This window comes from Rhinolophus sinicus, chromosome 2 (genome assembly GCF_057876585.1).
Source record: "Rhinolophus sinicus isolate RSI-liver-muscle chromosome 2, RSI-T2T, whole genome shotgun sequence".
Taxonomy (NCBI): Eukaryota; Metazoa; Chordata; class Mammalia; order Chiroptera; family Rhinolophidae; genus Rhinolophus; species Rhinolophus sinicus.
In genome coordinates, this window is record NC_142502.1 from 49,663,669 (window position 1) to 49,686,450 (window position 22,782).

Sequence of the window (22,782 nt, forward strand, 5' to 3'; positions counted from 1 at the left end):
GTTTAGTAAGCAATTTTAGAGCAGACATAAATTAAAAGATAATTAGGTGCTAATGCTGAAATCACTGGTGGTTATCATTTAGAAGTGTGTTATTCTTTATTATTTCTTGATTGGACCCTGAAATTTTAGTTTTATATCTCTGTTTGATTGTTTGGCATACATTTCTGTCTCCCTCTCTCTAGTAACTACCTGTATGTAACTTGTGGTAACATTAATTCCTATGTAGTGGGGAAAAACCTTTGGGTGATAGGGAGTGGGATTTGGGTAAGAATAGATTAAATAGTAGAGATGGCAGCTTTCCCTGTTCCAGATTGTACAAGGAGCCACATGGGGTTTTGGGAAAGCTGTAAGAAATTCACCGTGACACTTCTGTAGCTCTGAGACGTATGGAGAATTCATAACCAGTAATCATAAACAGTAATCATAAACAGTCATATATAACTTGCTGGTTCCGTGCCTGTGGGTTTCTTTTGGGGGGGGGGGGTGCTGAGGAACAGAGCATCAGATTAGTGCCAAAATAATAATAATAAGTAAAGGATAAAGGAAAGGTCTTAAACAGGCTTTCTCCCCTTTGTGTTTAGAACATTTGTTCCTGGCACGTGAGAACTATCATTGATTTTAACTCACAAAGTTTTACTTAAATGTAATTTAAAATATATAAATGATAGCAATTGATAGAGTTTATCTATCTATCTATCATCTATCTATCATCTATCTATCTATCTATCTATCTATCTATCTATCTATCTATCTATCTATCTATCTATCTATCTATAGATATGATAATTCATTCTGGTCTGAGCCAAAATAACATTTTTTATTACCAGTGAAATTTTAAGTGACACTGTTCCATGATGGCGATGATGTATTTTTAAGTAAAATGTGTGAAAATAGCTTGCCTTAACTCAGAATCAAATCGGCTGTGCTTAAATGGGCTATTTCATCAAGTTCTAAGTGTGTATTAAATGAATTTGTTGAATGTATGTATTTATCACGTATTTGTTGACCACTTACAAAGTGACCGCCACTGTTTTAGGAGCTGAGGATATATGCTGGTAAACCAGACAGAACCCCAGCCTGCAGAGAGATTACCTCCTAATGCGACATTTTGGTCAGAGACACCAGGAAGTATAAAGACACTGCGACAAGCTTGTGTTGAGGGAATAGAGTGAGTGAACAAAGGGGAGCGTGGAAGGAAATGAGAGAGAGAACAAGGCAGAGGCTAGGTCATTTAGGACTTTATAGACTAGGAAAGGAATTTGGATTTTACTTTAAGTGTCATGGAAAGTCATTGTAGGGTTTTGAGCAGGAGAGCTCTGCGATCTGAATTATATATAAAATTATATATAAAACATATATTAAAACAAATCACTCTGTGATGTGGAGAAGAAGCAGTCCAGAGGCAAGATATAAACAGGGACACCAGATGTTGCCATAATCCAGGTGAGAGATGGTGATGGTTTGGACAAGGGTGCTGAAAGTGGAGGTGGTGAGACAAAGCCAGATTGAGAATATTTTTTGGAAGTAGATCTGATAGCACTTGCTGTTACAGGGTTTGAGAGAAATCATGGGTGATTGATTACTAGGATTTTGGCCCAAACAGTTTAGTGAAGGATAGAGTACTAGTTTGCTGAGATGTCTGAATATTGGTGCTAAATTAATTCTAAACCTTTACCTCTTAAATGAGAAATAATTGTATCAGTATTATCTTAAGTATGTGGAATTTTAAAAAGTCATCAGAAATTTTTTTTTTTAATAGGCGGAGTATGTCCAGCTTGTTACTGAACTTCGAATGACAAGAGCCATTCAGCCTCAGATCAATGCGTTTTTACAGGGCTTTCATATGTTCATTCCACCTTCCCTCATACAACTTTTTGATGAATATGAATTGGTAAGGGAAAACATCAGTTCTTTTCTTGTTATGCAACCATATAAAACTCCAATTGATGTAATTCAGAAATAATTTTGGAGTACTATGATGAATGGAATAATGTATAATGAGACACGTGGTTTAATGTTCATGCTTAGAGATTTGTTAAAAGGTTTGTGATTGGGTTTCACTTAAGCTCAGTAAGCAGATTAGCAGTTCCTTAATGTGAAATGGAGTGTGGTGATGATAAACAAAAATGGAATATTATTTCCAAAGTGTTATACATGGGAGATATTGAAGGCCAGTCTTCCCAGAAGCAATATTCGCATTATTCTGAATTTTTTATTTGGCCATATGAGGTAAAGGATCCTGATACTTGTACTTCCAAAAAGAAGAATTAATTAAGAGTATTTGTCTTGTTGTGTTTGTGTTACCTTCTCCAGCTTATTTCATCATATATATAATTTTATAATTTTCCACTTTAAACCTCTGTAGAGTCTACTCTCCTTGCTGATCCCTAGTCTCTAATGAATGTTTTGTTATGCTCCTTTAATTTGCCTGCCTTTTACTGTTACCTAATGAAATTTGTAATTCTATATTATTTGTGTCTGCATTTCCCCCCATTTTTTTTTTCTCTTTTATTTTTGGTAGTAAATTATTTTCAAATTTTTTGAGTTTCTAACTCCTTAATAAAACACAGTGTTTTAAATAGAGTACAGCTATTTTCTTATTTTAAAAAGTATAATTTGCAATAATTTTAGATCAATGGAGAAGTATGTTTTGGTTTTCATTCTCATAAAATTAGTTTTACCCTATGCTTTTCATTTTAATATATGAATAAGTACATTGGTATGTACCTTTGATTTTATATGTATACTGGTATTTCAATACATCACTTATAGTGTATCTTAGCACAGTAGTGGACAGAATTTGCTAATTAATTTTTAAGTACTTGGTGACTTAGTTTCATTAAGTACCAGTTTTGAGTTTTTTTGGGTGTGCTTTTAGGTTTATGATTAATGGTTTTGTTTAGCATAGACTTGTCTAATTTTTACACAACCATAAAAGTTATTTTTAGTATTTAAAAATGGAGGAATACTTGTGAACTGTTAACAGAGAACTACATTATTTCTTGAGCTATGGTGTAATAAACGAAAAGCAACAACATAAATAATTGAGAAAAGCTTTGCCACGTAATTTGCTGAAACTGGTAATAAGCTCTATGAAACTTTTTATTGACTTACAATATACATAGAGAAAAAGTACATGCATCATAAATGTATAGCTCGATGAATTTTCACAAGCTGACTATGCCCATGAAACCAGCACCCAGATCAGGAAATTATCCTAGATGTCCCTCTCATGCCCTCGTCCACTCACTGTCCCTCCTCATGGGTAACCACTCTCCTGACTTCTAATGTCATAGGTTAGGTTGCATGGTTTTGAACTTGATATAAATGGAATAATCACCTAGAATATATCTGATTTCTTTAGCTCAGCTTTTTTGTGAGAATCGTACATGCAGTTGCAGTTTGTTCATTTTCATTACTGAATAGTATTTCATTGTGTCAGTATACTTTTTTGTCTTTTCTATTCTTGCACATTTGGTGGGTACTTTTTAGTTTTTAGGCCATTTGAAATAGTGCTGCTACAAACACTCTAGGACATGTATTTAGGAGAACGTACATAGGTATTCTGTAGGTCCTATACCTTGGAGTAGAATTGCTGGCATATATGGTGTACATTTATTCCATTAGAGTAGATACTAGCAAATAGTTTTCTAAAGTGGTATGTCAGTTTATATTCTCACCAACAAGTAGTATGCGAGTCCTGGGTGTTCCCATTCCCCGTAAGCATTTGATGTTTTCTGTCTTTTCATTTTTATCATTCTGGTGGATCAGTAGGTGGTATTTCATTGTGATTTTAATTTGCATTTCCCTGGTTATTAACGAAGTTGAGTGTGTTTTATATGTGTATTAGCCATTTGTGTACTCTGTTTTTGAAGTGTTTAAATAATATGTCATTTTTTCTATTGTGTTTTTTGGGTTTTTTGCTAACTGATTTGTAGGATTCTTTATTCTTTATGGGAGTCTTTGTTAAATATGTGTTTGTGAACATCTACTCTGGTGTCTTTTAGTGAATTTAGTTTTTTTTAACACGGTTCAGTTTGTTACTTGTTTTTTTCTTCTTTTGTTTTTTTATTGGATGGAGCTTTTTGTGTTTTGTTTAAGAAACTATTTCTTATTCCATGGTCATAAAGATATTTTTCTATATTTTGTTCTAAAAGTATTATTCCTTTGTCTTTCACATTCAGGTCTGCTACTGGTACGTTTTTAATTGTGGTTCTTATATTAGAAGTTAGGTCAGGATTCCTAGACTGTCTTAGACTTCGGCTTTATTTTACTTAGTTGAGCTGGTTCAGATGGTGGGATTATTTGCGAGGAGCAGTGTTGTAGATATGACCCTGATTTATGCAGTGATGATAATTTTATTATTAAACACTTAGTAGTTGCCAAATGCTTTATGTGTATTAACTTTTAAAATCTTCACAACGAACCTCTGAGGTGTTATTATTCCCGTTTTACACTTGAGGAACATTAGACCAAGGAAGGTGCGGAACTTGCCCACGTTCCTGGAGACTGTGTTGTAGCCGATCTGTGAACCCATGTTCTCTGACCCAGAACCAGTGTCTCTGCATCAATGTCACCAAACTGCCTTTCAGTGGCATGAATTCTAAGTGGGACTTGGTTTTAGAACTTTTTGTGTGACTTTGTGTCTTTCATGGGAAAACTGGGTGCTACACTGGGATAGGAAGTTTTTTTTTAAAAAGTTGGTGCAGACAGCTAAGCTTTGATATGCATCTGAGGTAAAGGATGCAGGCTAGATTCTAGAGTTTTAGTGAGAAAAGAGTATCTAGGAGCGTTAGTGTCCTGAACTGGAGGTGTATTCATCCACCGGACAGATGCAGTCCCAAGTCAGGAGATGATTAGCAGATCAAAAATGGTGACAACACTGTTATAATACATCTATAATAATATTGCAGTTGAGGGGTTCCTACCATGTGTCTGAGGGACTGTCCTTCTTTTATACCATGTTGTTTATGAATGTATCTGTGGTACCAAGATATTAAAACATTGAGCCATGTGACTACTAGGTCAGCATGACTCAGTTTCTACCCAAGAGTATGGGTTACATAGTGTGTTGCACCCAGTTCCAACAGAGTAATTCAGTTATTTTGTTATATTTTAAAAATAATTATTAATGAGGACTTAAAATCTTTTTAGCATATGTACTTGCTATTATGGAATTCCCCTTTCATCTGTTTGTTTTCAGTTAATTAAATAACTTTTTTTTTCGCTCAGGTGTTAAATAGGATAATAAAGATCTTTCATACTCTTTATAAAAAGTTATGGTATTCATGAAATAGTTCAAATTTCTTGAGAGAATATAGCCTCGGTCATTTTTATTCATAATTATTAACAAAGCATTCTTAACAATGAAAGCATCCATTATTATTAACAATAATATTTTAAGATTATTAAAAGCTTATCTTCAGTTGAGCAGGGAAGAAGATTAAACTCATAGATTGTAAGAAACGTGTAAAATGCATTCTCACTCAGATCCATACCAGGGTCCTGCCACAAAACAGAATTTCCCCAGATGGTTCAAATAAAAAAGCTTTTTTACAAAGGGATTATTCCGGAGGTGTGGACAGTGTTAAGAATAACAAGATTTGGTGAGGCATCCAGAGACTAGCAACAGTAGAAAGCCTTTATCACCCCTAGAATTGAAAAGGCAGGTGGAAGAATTATTGTAAGGAGCCCTGTGATGAGGAGACATGGCTACTGAAAAGATGTGCTGAAGCAGGGAGGGAGCAGAAAATACTCTCATCTCCACACTTTCGCCTGTTCTCAGTGATGGGCCCAACCTGAAGCCAACAGGCAAGAGCTCCATTGTGCTAGAAGCAGCCTCCGAGGGCACAGAACAGTGTAAAGAAAGGTGGAAAATGTGGTAAATGGACACCAACCAGAACACCTTTGTCTAGTACAAGTATTTTACAAGTATTATGACAAGGAGAGCAAAAGCACTAGCCATTCTTAAACTTTTTGGTCTTAGGACACCCTTACAAAAAAAGCCTTTTTGTTTATGTGAGTTACATTAATTGATATTTAGTGTGTTTGAAATGAAAACAGAAAATGTAAAGTATATTATTAATTCATATAAAAGTAATTCATTACATATTAACATAAATAACATTTTTTGAATGGAAACTGCATTTTCCAGAATAAAACAAAAATAGTGAGGAGTGGCATTGTACATTTTTGCAAGTTGCTTTATTATCTGGCTTAGAAGTCAACTGGGTTCTCATATCTGCTTCTGCACATTATCTGTTTTGGTATTTTTTTTTTTTGGTCGAACTATGTCGAGAAAATAGTCTCAGATAAGTTGGAAAAGGGAGAATCTTGCAGATCCTTGAGTAGATCTCAGAAATCCACAAGAGTTCTCAGACACTGCCTTATATTAACCTTCATTAATCTTCTAACACACTTCATGTTAGTCAGGTATGTATTACAAATAGTTGCTGTAGGAAACATGATTTTGAACCGCATTATATCTGTATTTCTGTAATAACAAACCCTGCTATTCTGGCTTATCAGTGTTTCAGTTAAGTGTAGGCTAGTTATGACCTCACCTGACTGTGTAAACACATCCAGCTGTGAGAAATGGACTGATTTAGAGATGTGGACAAGCTCTTTTTCATATTCTCTTTCCTCTTGGAAAACAATGGTAAATACTTTTGCCATTTTTTATTTCATTTTTAGTTATTTGATTGCTGTTTTGTTTGTTTGATGATCTCACTGGAAAAAAGAAGGCTACCAAAAGTTACTAGGGAAATTGCATTTTTTTCTTATCCAGGGGAAAGTTGACTTTAAAGGATCCAAATTATTCCAGAATTGAGTTCTTCAAAGGCCTGAATCTGTTTTTTTTTTAAATATTGTTATTACCTTCCCCCCCTCCCCAATGATTAGGGTTTCTTGATGATCTTTTCTTTTGCTTAACCCAGGATTTATTCAGGTCTTTGTTACCACTTTCATATTGAAAGTATGGTCTCTACAGAATTTAACAAATTTATAAAATAAAAATAAACAAAGATAATGTTCATAAAATTGTTGCACATATAAACTGTTGTTGCATGTGCATTTATATATAAACATAATTATTGTCTCTTATGTTTTAATTGTATCAATGTAGAGACATCTCCACATCTCACAGTATTTGAGATTATCAGTGTCAAGGGTTCTCTCCCATGCAGCACTTATTATTGATGACATGCAGAAGCTGTCAGAAAAATAAATCAGTTTTACATGGAATTAGTTTCTAATTATGGCAAATTTACTATTTAAATGTAATAGGTTTCTTTTCCCCCAAAGAAGATTAATGAAATATTTTCTTCTTCCCCAAAGGAGTTACTGCTTTCTGGCATGCCAGAAATTGATGTGAGTGATTGGATAAAAAATACAGAATACACAAGTGGCTATGAAAGAGAAGATCCAGTTATTCAGGTAAAATTTCTCTAGAGCTTAGAATGAAGTTAAGTTTTGCCATTTAATTTTGTAAGCTTTTCAGCACTATTGGATGAAAACCTACATTAATTAACAAAGTAAAGTTTTACCCTAAATTCTCCTCATGGGAATTGCATATGAAAGCTTTGTACAAAATCGTTTTTGATAAATGAGTTTCTTATAATAAAATACGCTTTATGAATGCTGCATATTTTTCTGGTATTAAGTCTACAATTACTCTGAAATATGAACTAAGTTTTTTTTTGTTGTTAGTGGTTCTGGGAAGTTGTGGAAGATATTACACCAGAGGAGAGAGTTCTTCTCCTGCAATTTGTTACTGGCAGGTAAAAAGTGTTTTTATGATAATGTGGAAAGAATTCAATGAATGTCATTTCTAATGGCTTAAAGATAAACAACCAAAATGAATTATTATCCTGAATTGGCAGTTTCTCACCTCGTTTTCCACTTTTTTGGTATTAAACAAAGATTTATTCAAGCATTTAAGATAAAACATCCGAGTATATAGTAGTTCTCAATAAATGTTTATTTAATGTATAAAAAAATAAATTGTGTTCCAAAGAGGACTATCAGCATATATATTGTATTTTATAATTTGGTAATCTTTTTATTCTGTGAATAAGGCAATGATAGTAGCCAAATTTTTAATAGTTGTGTGTTGCTGGACAAAATACACGCACATAAAACACATGTAATACCCAAACACAGCAATTTTTCTCTAATTCTTATCAGACTTTATTTTAAATTCTCAAGATTCAAATGGCCTGAAAAATAATTTGTGATACCAAATTTCTTTGAGAAGTCTACTTTTGCAACCAATTAAATATCATAATTAGAAAACTGGATGATTTTAACCTCTTTTAAGTTATATTTCTGAAAGATGTAAAAAAAAGTTAAGGTTTTCATTCTTGATAACTTAGAATTTCATCTGTGTCCTTCTGTTTATGAAAATATAGCTCAATTGTTTCATTATAAATTTACATGGTTCTCCTGGGAAAGTTGGAACACAGAAAGAATAAGAAAACCACCCCTGCCAACAATAACTACTATAAACAATTTGATGTTATTTACTTCTGTTTTTACTTCTGTATAGATATAATACATATATCTATACAAAATATATGTATTTATATATATACACACATATATATATAATTTAAAGTCCACTATTGTCTAATTTAAAAGTAGTATTAATATATAACGATTATAGAAAATTTGGAAAATGGATAATATAGATAGAACAAAATGAAAATCTTATTAAATAACTCTGCTATACAGAGGTAACACTTCCAACATTTTGCTTTATTTTCTTAGTTTTTTAACTGTATAATTAGAAAAATATTTGGAGTCACACTATACATCTCATTTTAAAGAATAAATAAAACATGACTATTCACAGATTGTAGATTAAAGATATGAAAGAAAATGTTAAGTTTTTGGGTTTTGGGTTATTTTTTTCCTTTGTGGCAAGAAATACGAGTAATTTAATAAAAATAATTTGAGTACTTTAATAAAAATAATTTAAAATTCTGTTTTCTATGTAGGAAGGTTAGAAAATTCAGATTTTTTAAAAAATCACTGTTAATCTCAATCACTGAAGATAATCACAGTTAACACCTTGGTTATTCTAGAATATTTCTTATATATAAATTTTTACTTTTTAAAAACATTCCTGTTTTATTAAAAGTTGTTCTATTTATAGATCTAATTTTTTTAAATCACTGCCTATTCTTCAATTTATGGACCTCCTTTAATTGATATTGTCCTTTATTGCAAAATTTTACTGTTTATGAATAATGCTGAACAAATAAGGAATTCTTGTGCTTGCATATTTGCAGGCCAATATCCTATTTATTTATATAGGATAAATTGTTAGAAGGGAAATTTTGGATACAAAAGTATATACATTTTACAACCATGGTACATATTGTTCATTTACCCTTCAGAAAAATATCAGCAGGGAATAGGAGGGCCTGTTCCTTTTATTCTGTTAATACAAATGTAATCATTTTTATTTTCATATAACTTCTTACTTTTATATGTGGTGTGAATTGCCAGTCTTTATTTTTTTATGCATTCTGTCAGTTTCGAAAATTCAATTTTAAGTGTGTTTTTAATCATTTTTTTTTTATTTTTCAATTACAGTTGACATACCATATTATATTAGTTTCAGGTGTACAATATAGTGATTAGCCATTTATATAACTAACAAAGTGATCACCTCGATAAGTCTAGTACCCATCTGACACCATACATAGTTATTACAATATTATTGACAATATTCCCTATGCTGTACCTTACATCCCCATGACTGTATTCATAACTGGCAATTTGCACATATTAATCCCTTCCCCTTTTTCACCTACCTCCCCAACCCACCTTCCATTCTGAAAATCATTAAAATAGTCTCTGTATCTATGAGGTTTTTTTTGTGTTTTGTTTATTTTGTTTAGATTTTACGTATCAGTGAAATGATACGGCATTTGTCTTTGTCTGACTTACTCCATTCAGCACAATGCTGTCTAGGTCCATCTATTTTGTTGCAGATGGCAAGATTTCATTCTTTTTTATGGCCGAGTAATATTCCATTGTAAATATGTACCACCTCTTCTTTTATCCATTCATCCATTGATGGACACCCAGGTTGCCCCATATTTTGGCTGTAGTAAATAATGCTGCAGTGAACATACAGACACACATGTACCTTCAAAGAAGTGTTTTGGGTTTCTTTGGATAAATACCCAGAAGTAGGATTACTGGGTCCTTCTTTGTCTCTTGTTATATCATTTGTTTTAAAATCTATTTTGTCTGGTATAAGTATTGCTACTCCAGATTTTTCTGTTGTTTCCATTTTCATGAAATATCTTTCTCCATTCCTTCGCTTGCAGTCTGTGTGTGTGTTTTGCTCTGAAGTGAGTCTTTTGTAGGCAGCATATATAAGGTCTTGTTTTATCCACTTACCCACCCTTTTATTGGAGCATTTAATCCATTTACATTTAAAGTAATTGTTGATAGATGTCTAGTTATTGCCATTTATTATTCATATATATCTGTATATACATATACATATACATACATACATATATATATACATACATACATATATATATATATATTTATTTATTTATTTATTTTTTTCCATAAAGTAGTCCCGCTAACATTTCTTGTAATACTAGTTTTGTGTTGTTGAACTCCTGTCGCATTTTCTTGTCTGGGAAGCTCTTTATCTGTCCTTCAATTCTAAATGATAGCTTTGCTGGGTAGAGTAATCTAGGTTGTAGGTCCTTTTCATCGCTTTCAGTATTTTGTGCCAGTGCCTTCTGGCCTGCAAAGTTTCTGTTGAGAAATCAGCTGACAGTCTTATGGGAACTTCCTTGTGGGTAACTAACTGCTTTTCAGATTCTCTCTTTGTCTTTAATTTTTGCATTTTAATTATGATGTGTTTTGGTATAGGCCTCTTTGGGTTCTTCTTGTTTGGTACTCTCTGTGCTTCCTGGGCTTGTATGTCTATTTCCTTCACCAGGTTAGGGAACTTTTCTGTCATTATTTCTTCAAGTACATTTTTAGTTCCTTGCTCTTGCACCCCTATGATGCAAATATTGTTATGCTTGATGTTGTCCCAGAGGCCCCTTAAACTATCTTCATTTTTTTTATTATTATTTTTTTTTGCTGTTCTGATTGGGTGTTTTCTGCTACTTTATCTTCTAAACTGCTGTTTGATCCTCTGCTTCATCCAATGTGTTGATTCCCTTTAATGTAGTCTTCATTTCACTTATTGTATTCTTCATTTCTATCTGGTTCTTTTTATGTTTCTGTCTCCATTTTTATGTTTTCTATCTCCTTTTTGAAGCTCTCTCTGAGATCATTGAACAGCCTTATAACTAGTGTTCTGAATCTATGTCTAGTAGATTGCCTGTCTCTATTCTGTTTAGTTCTTTTTCTGGAGTTTTGTTCTTTTCATTTATTTGGGACATGTTTCTTTGTCTCCTCATTTTCGCTGCCTCTCTGTGTTTGTTTCTGTGTATTAGGTAGGCTGCTATGTTTCCTGGTCTTAGTAGAGTGGCCTTATGTAGTAGGTGACCTGTGGGGCCTAATGGCACAGTCTCACTAGTCACCTGAGCCTTGTGCTCTAGATGTGTCCATTGTGTGGGTTGTGTGTGCCCTCCTGCTGTCGTTGAGCCTTTATTGCTGATTGCATATCAGTGGAGGGATCGCCCCTCCGGCTGATTGGTTGTGAGAACTGGCTGTGACGACACTGGAGGAGCTGTGGTGCAGGAGCTGACCCTATGGAGCAGGATTCACTTTATCATGTCTCTGTTGCCTGTCCAGTCTGCCCTTTGGTTGTGTCATTTTCAGCGGTGACCAGGTGATGTTCCTGTTCGGTCTGAAGTTGCTACTGGGCTTGCTAGCTCCAGGACCTCTGGGGAGTGGCCCTGCCACAGGCCAAGTTCAGCTTCATCCTGTGCCCTGCACAGGGCCACCTAGCATGAGCCACAAAGCAGTCTGCAGAAGGCTGCCACCACGCTGCTGTGCTTGGAGGTGCTTCAAGAGGCAAAGCAATGAACTGTGGCCTGTTGCCATTAGTGCTGGGCTTGGGGCTGCTCAGCAAAAGGCATGGGGCATGCCAAGGCCATATGTTGCTTGTTTGGATTTTGTGAACCATTGAGAGATTTTAGGAAAGTCTGACCATGAGCCAAGACAGTCCGTTTGTATGGAAGAGCCATGAGCAACTTGGGTGTCCCTGGAGGTTGGCTGGGGTTGGATCTTGGAATCAGCAGGGTGGGGTGAAGAGTGTTAACCAGGTTGATGGAGACTTAGATATGGTGCCTGTGTCTACACACTGTGGGGAGGGAGAGCTCATCAAAGAAGCAATGGATTCTGGCAGCATTTCTTTCTGGGAGAAAGCTGCCCTTCCAGCCTGTGCCCTGATGCCAGACAATTCAGTTTCTCCCCATATGGCTCTTGCACCTTTGCAGTTGCTGCCCCAGTACTGGAGCGCAGAACAAGTAAGTCCATCAATGGGTAAGTCCATGTGCAGGCCCTTTAAGAGAAACATCTTGGACTCCATCCGCTCTCTGTCTTGTTCAGCCACAATCTCCAGTGTTTTTCGTAGCAAGAAGTTGTGAGGACTTCTCTCTCTGGCACTGAAACCCTGGGCTGGGGAATCTGGTGTGGGGCTGGGACTTCTTGCTCCTCCAGGAGGCTTTCCACAGCTGAGCTGTCCCTCCTGATTTTTAACCACAACACGGGTGTGGGACCAGCTCTGTCCTCATCTCTGCTTCTCCTATCATTCTTGAGGTGGGTTCTTTTGTATATCCTTAGTTATAGAACTTCTGTTCAGTTAGACTTTAGACAATTCTCAATGACGGGTTCTGTAGTTTAGTTGTAATTTTGATGTAGTCGTGAGAGAGGAGGCAAGCGTAGCATTTACCTACGTTGACATCTTGACCGGAAATGGGTCTTAAGTGCTCTTTATATTAGGTACGTTAAATAGTTTTCTCAGTTTATCACTTGCCTTTTAACTTTATTAAGTTAAATGTGGAGATTTTCATGTAATTCAAATTATAAATTTAATTTATAAAATTTATAAAAGTTTTAAATTATGTTGCAAGTTGATTGTCAGTACTTTCCTTTATAGTTTTTACCAATCCTTTGTTATATTCAAGATTTCAAATATATGTTTATCTACATTTTTTTTGTAAATTTTTTTATAGGGTCCTTTTATACATTCCAGTTTTAAACCAACTGGAGTTTATTTTGGTTTATGTTGTGAAGTTGGTAGGACTCTTATTATTTTTCTAAGTGGTTTATATCTAAACACCATTTATTGAATTATTATACCCCCACTCCACAATTTGGTCAGTGTCTTTACAATGCAGAAAACAATTACTCAAGTTCTTTGGTGCTAAAAAAATGTCTGTTAAATGGCACTCATAGGATGAAAAATCACTTGGATTAGTAATACACAGTGCCCCTCGTGTCAGTAGTAGAATCATTGTTAGCAGTGCTGAAAAGAACTCTGCTTGTTATTTAACTGGTCATGAAGTACAGCATGTGAATCTGTTTAAGCTGAAGTGAAGGATGTGGGTAAAGAGTATAAGCCAAGGAATCTGAGGGGAACAACACAGCTAAGCTTTACCTTCATATTGAAGAATTCACCTTTCAACACTTAGTCTACGTAGAGTCCTTGTTTTGATTCAAACAGTAAGTCTTAATTTCTTTTAAACCTTAACTTTCCTTAGACCTGCAGTTAGTATAGGTATAGCATATGCCATTCTAAATCTAAAGTATGTATTTTTTTCCTTTAGTCCTTTTTTCATAATTCTAATTATCCATTTGTTTATATTTATACTAAAATGTCTTTCTCCATATCCATAGTATAACTTAGTGCAAACTTAACTGAAAAGTTAAATGTGTTCAATTGTAGAATAAGTATAAAACGTAGTTTTTAAATATTTTTATGGTAGTGACATTATTTTCTTAGTCTTTAAGACTGTCTTAAATGTCTTACTCTTTTGTTTCATTGTCTTGTAAGAAAAGTGAAATCATCAGACTTGATGATTTCCCTGTGTATAAAGTAAATGTAGCTTTACATATCCACATATTCAACCAACAGCGGATTGAAAATATTTGAAAAAAACGTTACGTTGTTGCTGATGTGTTCTATGTAGTTAAGCCTTTGATGGTTGGCTGGTTGTGTCTGTACTGAATGTGTATAGACTTTTTTCCTTGTCATTATTCCCTAAACAATACAGTAGAACAACTATTTATGTAGTATTTACATTGTATTAGGTATTATGAGTAATCCAGAGATGATTAAAATATACTAGAGGACATGCATAGGTTATATGCAAATAATACACCAATTTAAATAAGGGACTTGAGCATCAGTGGATTTTGGTATCCTCAGGTGTCCTGGAACCAATCCCCTGCAGATACCAAGGGACAAGTCATTTTTATTCACTGTAATTTTACATTGTATAACCCAGGTGTCATAATATTCAGCCAAACTATTTTATTTTTCTCATACATACTTAAGCTTGATGAGCCATGATCTTCGCATAAGATCCTCTGATTATTCAAGTATGCAACACAGTTATATTTGCTTTTAGTTTAGAAGAAGAGGAGTAAGTTTTTAGGGATTGCTTGTGAATATCAGTTTACAGAATAATTTCAATTTAGATATTAAAATTGGGAAATCTTTGATTTTTTAAGCTTATTTTTAAAATTTAGTTATATGAAAGACATTACATTGATCATCCTAATATTGAAATACTGTGCAATAATTTGTGTAGGAATCAGTGTCAAGGCTCATTTTCTCTTCTTGTCCTGATCAAGTGGTACGTACACTTGTTTTAAAATTCTGCCTCTATAGGAAATTGAGAACAACTTGGCCTTTTATCTCTTTTCATTTTTGGTTGCCTTAGTTAATACTTTAGGCAAAGGTTAATATGCACAGATTAACTAAAGTTGAATTTTATTTCAGTTTACAGACATATTCAGGCCTTCTTCAGGTATTCTTTTGCCCTAAGTAGGAATTGTTGATGCATTAGTGTTTTATTAGCAAGATTCAGGCATACTGCTAAGAACATGGATATACAAATATCTCTTTGTCTCTGCTTTCAGTTCTTTTGCATAATACTTTCCAATACTTTTTATTCTCTGTTTTTGGGGGATTTGGGTGTTTTTATGTTTGGTTTTTAAATTTATTTTAATAATAGTCATGCTAATGTATATGAAGTGGTTATCTCATTGTGGTTTTGATTTGTATTTCACTAGTGATGGCGACTAAGCATCTTTTCAAAAATGGTTTTGGATCATTTGTGTATCTGTGGAGAAATGTCTGTTCAAGTCCTTTATTATTTTTTAATTGGGTTTTTGTTGCTGTTGTTGAGTTGTAGGAGTTCTGTATAATTTTTGGATATCAATTCCGTATAAGATTTATGATTTGAAAATATTTCCACCCATTTTGTGTTACCTCTTTTACTCTGTTCCTGGTATCCTTTGGCATATAACTTTTTAATTTTGATGAAGCCAAATTTATCTTTTGTTGCCTGTGCTTTTGGTATCATACCTAAGAAATCATTGCCAAATCCAGTATCATAAAGCATTTCCCCCATATTTTCTTCGAAGAATTTTGTAGTTTTTAGCTCTGAAGTTTAGGTCTTTGATTCATTTGAAGTTAATTTTTGTAATTGGTCTTAGGTAAGGGTCCAACTTCAACACAATTTGTTGAAAAGACTGTCTTTTCCCCATTGAATGTTGTTAGCACTCTTGTCAAAAATCATTTGGCCATATATGTGAGGGTTTATTTTGGGGTTCTCTGTTCCACTCCATTGGTTTGTATGTCTATCTTTAATGCCAGTGCCACACTGTTTTGATTGCTGTTGCTTTGTAGTTTAAGTTTTGAAATCAGAAACTATGAGACCTCTGACCTTTTTCTTCTTTTTTAAGATTGTTTTGGTTATTAAAGTTTCAATAGTTTTTTTGTTTTGTTTTGTTTTAATTTTTTATTGGGGAGTATTGCGGAACAGTGTGTTTTTCCAGAGCCCATCAGCTCCAAGTCATTGTCCTTCAATCTAGTTGTGAAGGGCGCAGCTTAGCTCCAAGTCCAGTGGCCATTTTCAATCTTAGTTGCAGGGGGCACAGCCTACCATCCCGTGGGGGGAATTGAACCTCCAAATTTGTTGTTGAGAGCTTGCGCTCTAACTGACAGCCATCCGGCCACCCCTCAATAGTTTTTTTAAGTGAACTGAATTATGCTTTGTACGATGAATCATGCTAGAAAACATTTTTAGTGTTAGACTGTCTACTGCCTTTGAGTATGCATTTAATACCTGTACATTAAATATTTGTCATCATTGTAATTTACCCCAGAAGCACTATAGCATCTCATTTTAAAAACAACATAATTCATTCCAGGGTCAGTTTATTTAATAATGATATATATGCGAAGGCTAATTTGAAATATTAATTTTCTTTCAAATGTAAACAATAGCATTTCAGAAGTTGTAATTACATTCTCTATAGCTGTGTACCCAAGATTAATTTTTCTATTGGTATTTATGTATTAAGTGTTAGCCTTCTTGTGGTCTCATTATGTTAGGTGACATTTAAGAAAAAAATACATCTGATACTGTGAATCTCTGGAAAGGAAAATGTAAAGAATTTTCTAGTTTTTCCACTCTGAGAAACAAATCAAGATCCCTCTAGATACTTTATTTGGATTACATGCAAAAGCCTCTGTTGCTATAATTAAGCAAACATTCATTTATTCAGCAAATATTTAATGAACATCTACTTGATGCCATTTTGCTAGCCCCAGGACGCAAATACAACTATGACGTATTTGGGCCCTCAAATCAGTCCCAGTTTAGTAGGGAGACACGTGAAAGAAAATAATTGTACATGTAGTATGTTAAATGCAATAATACAGATATGTGCTGTGGCCATTTAAAAGCTTAGTATAGCTTATAGAAATGTGGAAGGGTGTCTACGGAAGCTTGCTAACTGGCCACAGAGCAACTTTTAGTAACTAGTTAAGAATTTTGCAGATTCAAAAATGTTACCTTGTCAGTAACCTAGAATTGAATATATCCTTACCCTAACTTAGAATTTGCAATATATCTATCACAAAGGTTTTCCTTTCATGATTACAACTTACTAAGATATGAACTATTAGTTCCAGGGTACCACATGGTGGATTTGCTAATATCATGGGTGGAAGTGGATTGCAAAACTTTACAATTGCTGCTGTGCCATATACGCCAAATCTTCTACCGACTTCAAGCACATGGTATGTTAAATTGTTTTACATAAATGCATTTTCAATTGTTTTGATTAATTTTGAATGATCAGAAGTCTACTGTATTGCTACGTTGAAAGGAAAACTTCAATAGAGATCTCTGTCAGCGTTTTGGAATCACTGGTAAATAAGTAGCTAGTAGTTCCTTACCTCCCCCTTTTTTGGTAGGGAATATGTTTGAGGAAACTATAATTTAATTGAATATAGTTTAACTATCACTAAAGTTAAGCTGTCATAGTATCACTGAGTTATACCATCATTTCAAACTAAATAGCCCTATTGCTTATTTATTTTTGGCTGAAAGGAACCTATTTTCTTCCACTACATTTGCATGCTAAAGGAAACTGCAATACAGCAGTTTTGTTTTGTTTTTTTTACTTTTCAAATACTACTTCAGGGTTTTCCAATTTGAATGCAAATTTCAGAGGGTGGTCTTATGTTAATTTTGTGTAGTGTTTTCACTGCTAGACAAAACAATCAGAAACTTCATAGAATTCCTATTTAATAGTGGTGCATTTTTCTTTTAAAGCATCAACATGCTCAAGTTACCTGAATACCCAAGTAAAGAAATACTCAAGGACAGACTTCTAGTGGCACTACATTGTGGCAGCTATGGTTACACAATGGCATAATGAAGTCTGGAGAACTCATCTGACTACTGATGCACAAATCAGAGTGGCAGAAGTAATTTAGGAAACTGTCAACAGAAAAGCAGCCTAAATGCCGCCGATAGGCAGGGCAGATGTTTAAAATTCATAAAGGATCAGGTTTTCTTTTCCCACCCCTTTTTCCTTTTTGTGTTTTCTCAGTTTGTGATACAATTAGAAAATATAAAATCACAGTAGTCTTCGTTTTAAAAAATGCTAATTGAAAGTATTAGAAAATGACTTTATTGATATTTCTTTAATCTTATCCAAGATTGTGTTAAGGTAAAATTTTATTAATACATTCCTCCTCTACTATGTAACTGTCTTGTTGAAAGAATGTTTTCTCTTTATTTTACTATATATTAAAATATATTAGAGCATCCAGCCTGGTATGTTCTATTGCATGTAAAGTGCCACTTATATTTTGGAAAACTATTGTATAGAATGGATTAGTTGAGATTGTGTATAAAGCCACAAATATGTATTTTCTCATTTGAATGTATATTGCAATGATGTTTTTTAGCTTTTTAATATTTTAATATGTAATGTAAAATTTAGACTGATGTGACTAACATCTAAATTTATATACTAAAGCTTACACTATATTGTATGATTTATTTGCATCTTTCAGTGGTCAGTTTTCCATACATATAGGGTCTCAAAGGTTTTCTTATGCCTAATTTTAATTTATATTTTAGGTAAAATTAAAATACAATATTTTACCATATTTTTAAATTACGTTTGTTTTATCTGTGAGTTCTGATGACACATATAAAGAAGTAATCCGATGTGCAGATTACAATTTAAATATGTAATTTCTCTTAAATTTGTTTTTTAGGATTAAAATGTTTAGTTCCAGTGAAATATACTAATACAGAGTGTTGGTTTTAACTTTTAGGGTGATCTAAATCAGTTTTTATTTTGAAAAGACATACTTGAGTAGTTACAGCATGCCTTTTAAAGGTAAGTAGGAACATGTACATATTGAGAAATGCTAATGGAGGAATTTGTAATGTTTAGGTCCTTGTATCTGGAAACTGAAAGTAGCACATCCATGGATATGCATCTCCATGCATATTTTCTAATATGAGCAGCTGGTATATTTGTCACTGACAAATGTAGACAATATATATGTCGTATAGACAAATACGTATTATGTATATATGTACCGTGTTTCACCAAAAATAAGACCTAGCCAGGCAATCAGCTCTAATGCATCTTTTGGAGCAAAAATTAATATAACACCCGGTCTTATTTCACTATAAGTCCGGGTCTTATGTAATATAATATAACATAAGACCAGGTCTTATATTAATTTTTTCTCCAAAAGACTCATTAGAGCTGATTGTCTGGCTAGGTCTTATTTTCAGCGAAACATGGTAGTATGTATATGGACATACAAATTGAAAATTTTGCTAAGTTATAAAGCTTTTCTATTACATGTTTTTAGGTCCTCTTTTGTTGCTGTTTTCTTTTTTTAATATTAAGAAAATATCTCTCCACAGATTACATTAAAAACTAGGAATTCTTTAAAAATTACTATTATCTCTTACAAGATTCATATGCTTTTTTTTATAGTAAATGAAGTTAATTTTTTAAATTTTGGTTTTCAAAATTTAATTGTACAAGAGGTCATTTGCCTTCTGTCTTTTCAAATAAGTAACTGACTTCTTTAATACCACATTGCTTATAATTTTAGTGTTTACAAACATTAATTTCTGTTTATAATTATACATTTTTTTGTCAGATTGGTCCTTTTGCAAATATTTATGTAGAAGAGATAAAACATTAAAAATCTCGTGGTATTTTATCCATGAATTTGAATATTTTTTTATATAGATCTAGCAGTTTTAGGATTTATTCTTATACATTGTTTTTAGTTTTTAAACTATAAAAATATAGTTAATATAAAAAGATTTTATGTGGATTAAAACAATATTTAAACTGGAGGCAGTAAGTCTTTTAAATTTACTCTACTTCCACAATTTCTTCTGCAAATAGATGGATATATTGAATGGAAGGTAGTATAAAAAAATGACTAAAGATTTTCTTTCCATTTGGGTAAAAGAAGATTGCACTAATAGGAAAATAACTCAAGTCTTAAAAAGTGTGGTAGTTCCATATAAGGAAGAAAACAGAAACACAGCACTCTAAAGGAATAGAAATGTAAATCAAGGGAGCATATTGTAGGAAACTGATCAATGAAAACATCTGGCAAGAGTTGTTATTCAAATAGTTTGAGTGGTTAGTGACCATGTAGTTAATAAAACCTATCTTATAGTTCATCCAAAAACAAAATGTAATGTATTCTAAGGAAATCCCAGCTTTAAAACACTATGTTGAATGCAGCCTATTGCCATGGATGTCGCATGGGGAAGAATGAAAGTTGTAAAGCATAGGTCACAAGTTGGAGGTCCAATGATGATTCCCTGTTGGAGGAGGTAATCGAGAAGACCTCGCCACCAGCTGGCCTGAGAAGTGGACCTGGGCAGTCAGAAGCTCCTCTCCCCTTCCCCTTTCCTTGGAATGTACATTTTGCCCACCATTGCCACAGTGAGATCCATTGTCAAGGACATAGTCTTGAGAGAATGTGTTAAGACGATCTGTAAGGTATATGTGACTGAGCCCTGGTAAGGCCGCTATATAAACTTCCAGGATTTGGCAGGTGGGTATGAAGATCTACTTATCTTGCAGCCGCCCAAGACAAGCTAGTAAGTAAGTTCACTTGCTTGTTAAAGCTGGCACCTACCAATCTGGAGTGGTCTTCCTCTTCCTTGGGTCTCTCCTTGCCCTCTGTGTGTAGAATCTGGTTTCAGATTTCACCGGGGAAGCTCCCCAGGTTTCGTACTAATATTCCCACTCAGACATGTGTTTTGTTATACCAATTTTAAAATTTTAATGAGTTATCAACATTAAAAAAAATCTAGAGACTTCATGCAGATGTCCAGATTTTTGGCTTTTAGGCAATCTGACAACATTGAGCACAGATTCCTAGAAGGCATTATTAGGAGGCTGGACTTGAGTAGAAGCTGCTGCTTTCAGTGACCTAATGTGCTCTCCAGTTAAACATTTTCTTACCCCAGCCTGCTTCACTAATTTACCTTCTTGGCTATTGACAGCATGGGAGTTTGCTTTAAAAAAAAATCTGTGTTGATTAGAAATGTTCCCCTTGAGTATTAATTGGTGCATATTCTTTAGAAGGCAATTTGGCAATACCAGATATTTTAAAATGTACACATACTACTTGAGTCAACAGTTCTAAGAATTTATCTTAAGGATATACTTGTTCATGTACATAAAGATATTTGTACAAGAATGTCACTGAAGCCTTGTTTGTTACAGAGAAAATTGGAAATAAGTTAAATGTCTCTCAGTGAGGGGTTACTAACAAATTGTGTTACATCCATACAATAGAATATTAATTAGTATTTATAAAGAATGAAGGGTCTATACATACTGATATGTAAATATTTCTAAGTTGGTAAGTGAAAATAAGGTGTATAGAACAGCAACTTGTGTGTAAATACAATATACACACAATGGTTACATTCAAGAAAAGTTTTGGGGCCAGAGACTATGCCTGTATCTGGGATAAAGATTTGAAACCATTGTAAAATGGGATAAAGACCTTTTCAATATATAACCTTTTTTTCCTGTTTGTCTAAATCTCAACGCTGTGTTATTTTCTATTAATATATGATAGATACATTAAAAGAAACATCCATTATCTTTAATCAAGGGAAACAAGTATCAGCAATAGGTTTTATTGAATCTATAAAATGCAGTAACCATGGTGATAAGCAGTATTTTCATAATCACAACTTATTTTATAATGTGTTTTTTTAAATAAGTCTTACAATTAAACTCTTTTGCAAACAAAGTGAAAAAGAAAGGAATGCTCCCTTGCCTGTAAAGCTCTATTTCCACATTGCCTGATAATTAGCACTGTTTATAGCTCTCTAAAATTCTACTTGTAGAGATTTATTTGAATTTACACTTTCTCCCCCATTTACTTTTTATTTTAAATAACAAAAGTGGTATTTATTTAATATGGAAAAATCTGCTAAGCATGGATTTGTGTACTAGCTAGAAAAAAAGCAATAAATTATAATTCTTCCCAACAATAGTGTTTTCTTCTAGTTTTTCTCAATGCATATTTTTTTCCGTGGTTGAGTTCATAAAGAACATAGCATTTAGTATCTTCTTTATTTATTCAGCATTATCTTTTAAACATTTTCCATGTTATTACAGCTTATTTGTGAACTTTTTTTCAAATGGTGGCATAGTATTCTATTGTATCAATGTATCATAATTTCCTTGACCATGTCTCTAAAATTTTTAACACTTAGATTTCTAATACTTTGCTTTTATAAATAACATGTGGTTTCTTTCAGCACTACAGTCTAGGAGTGGCCACATTTTCTGGGTTATTTATCAAAATGTTTATCAGTTGCTCCATGGTTGCGGAATTACTGTTGGAAGCCTCAAGAAAGGGCTGTTGGAACGCAGAACCTTTGGTAGGTAGGACCAGATAGGATTGTTCCAGCAGCACAATTAGGGCTGTGTGCACTCTCAAAGTGTAAAAGGATAAGAAAATTAGATAGAAACGTGTAACAAAACTAAATTAGTTTTAATAATTGCTTACTTTCAGTCTTTTTCCCCCGAGAACAGGAGGAAACTCGTCTTTTATATGGCATAAGCCCCATTCTCAGGACCCCAAACTCAAGCATTTGTTTCCATTATATTATAGTTTAGCTATATCAAGGGTTATTTATGCTCTTATGGGTTAAACTGGAAACCCCTAGCCTCCATTTATAAAGTTTCCCTACTTACAAGCTTTTGAAGTGCAATCTTTTTGTCCATTGGAGAATGTATTTA

At 33.7% G+C, this 22,782-nt stretch overlaps 1 protein-coding gene across 5 annotated transcripts in view; it reads left to right on the forward strand.

Annotated features, from left to right (window-relative positions):
• Window positions 1-22,028, forward strand: part of HACE1 (HECT domain and ankyrin repeat containing E3 ubiquitin protein ligase 1) — a 94,112-nt gene extending 72,084 nt beyond the window's left edge. For 2 of the 5 annotated variants that reach the window (XM_019735003.3, XM_019735004.3), the window contains exons 20-24: window positions 1,760-1,891; window positions 7,336-7,434; window positions 7,708-7,778; window positions 17,135-17,248; window positions 17,787-18,631. In XM_019735003.3, coding sequence (XP_019590562.1) covers window positions 1,760-1,891; window positions 7,336-7,434; window positions 7,708-7,778; window positions 17,135-17,248; window positions 17,787-17,889 — 519 coding nt within the window. In that variant the 3' untranslated portion in view covers window positions 17,890-18,631. Of the gene's footprint in view, window positions 1-1,036; window positions 1,719-1,759; window positions 1,892-7,335; window positions 7,435-7,707; window positions 7,779-17,134; window positions 17,249-17,786; window positions 18,632-18,802 lie in introns of those variants that run through there. The other 3 variants (XR_012496697.2, XM_074333343.2, XM_088795535.1) reach the window with 3 other exon arrangements.
• The last annotated feature ends 754 nt before the right edge of the window (window positions 22,029-22,782 follow it).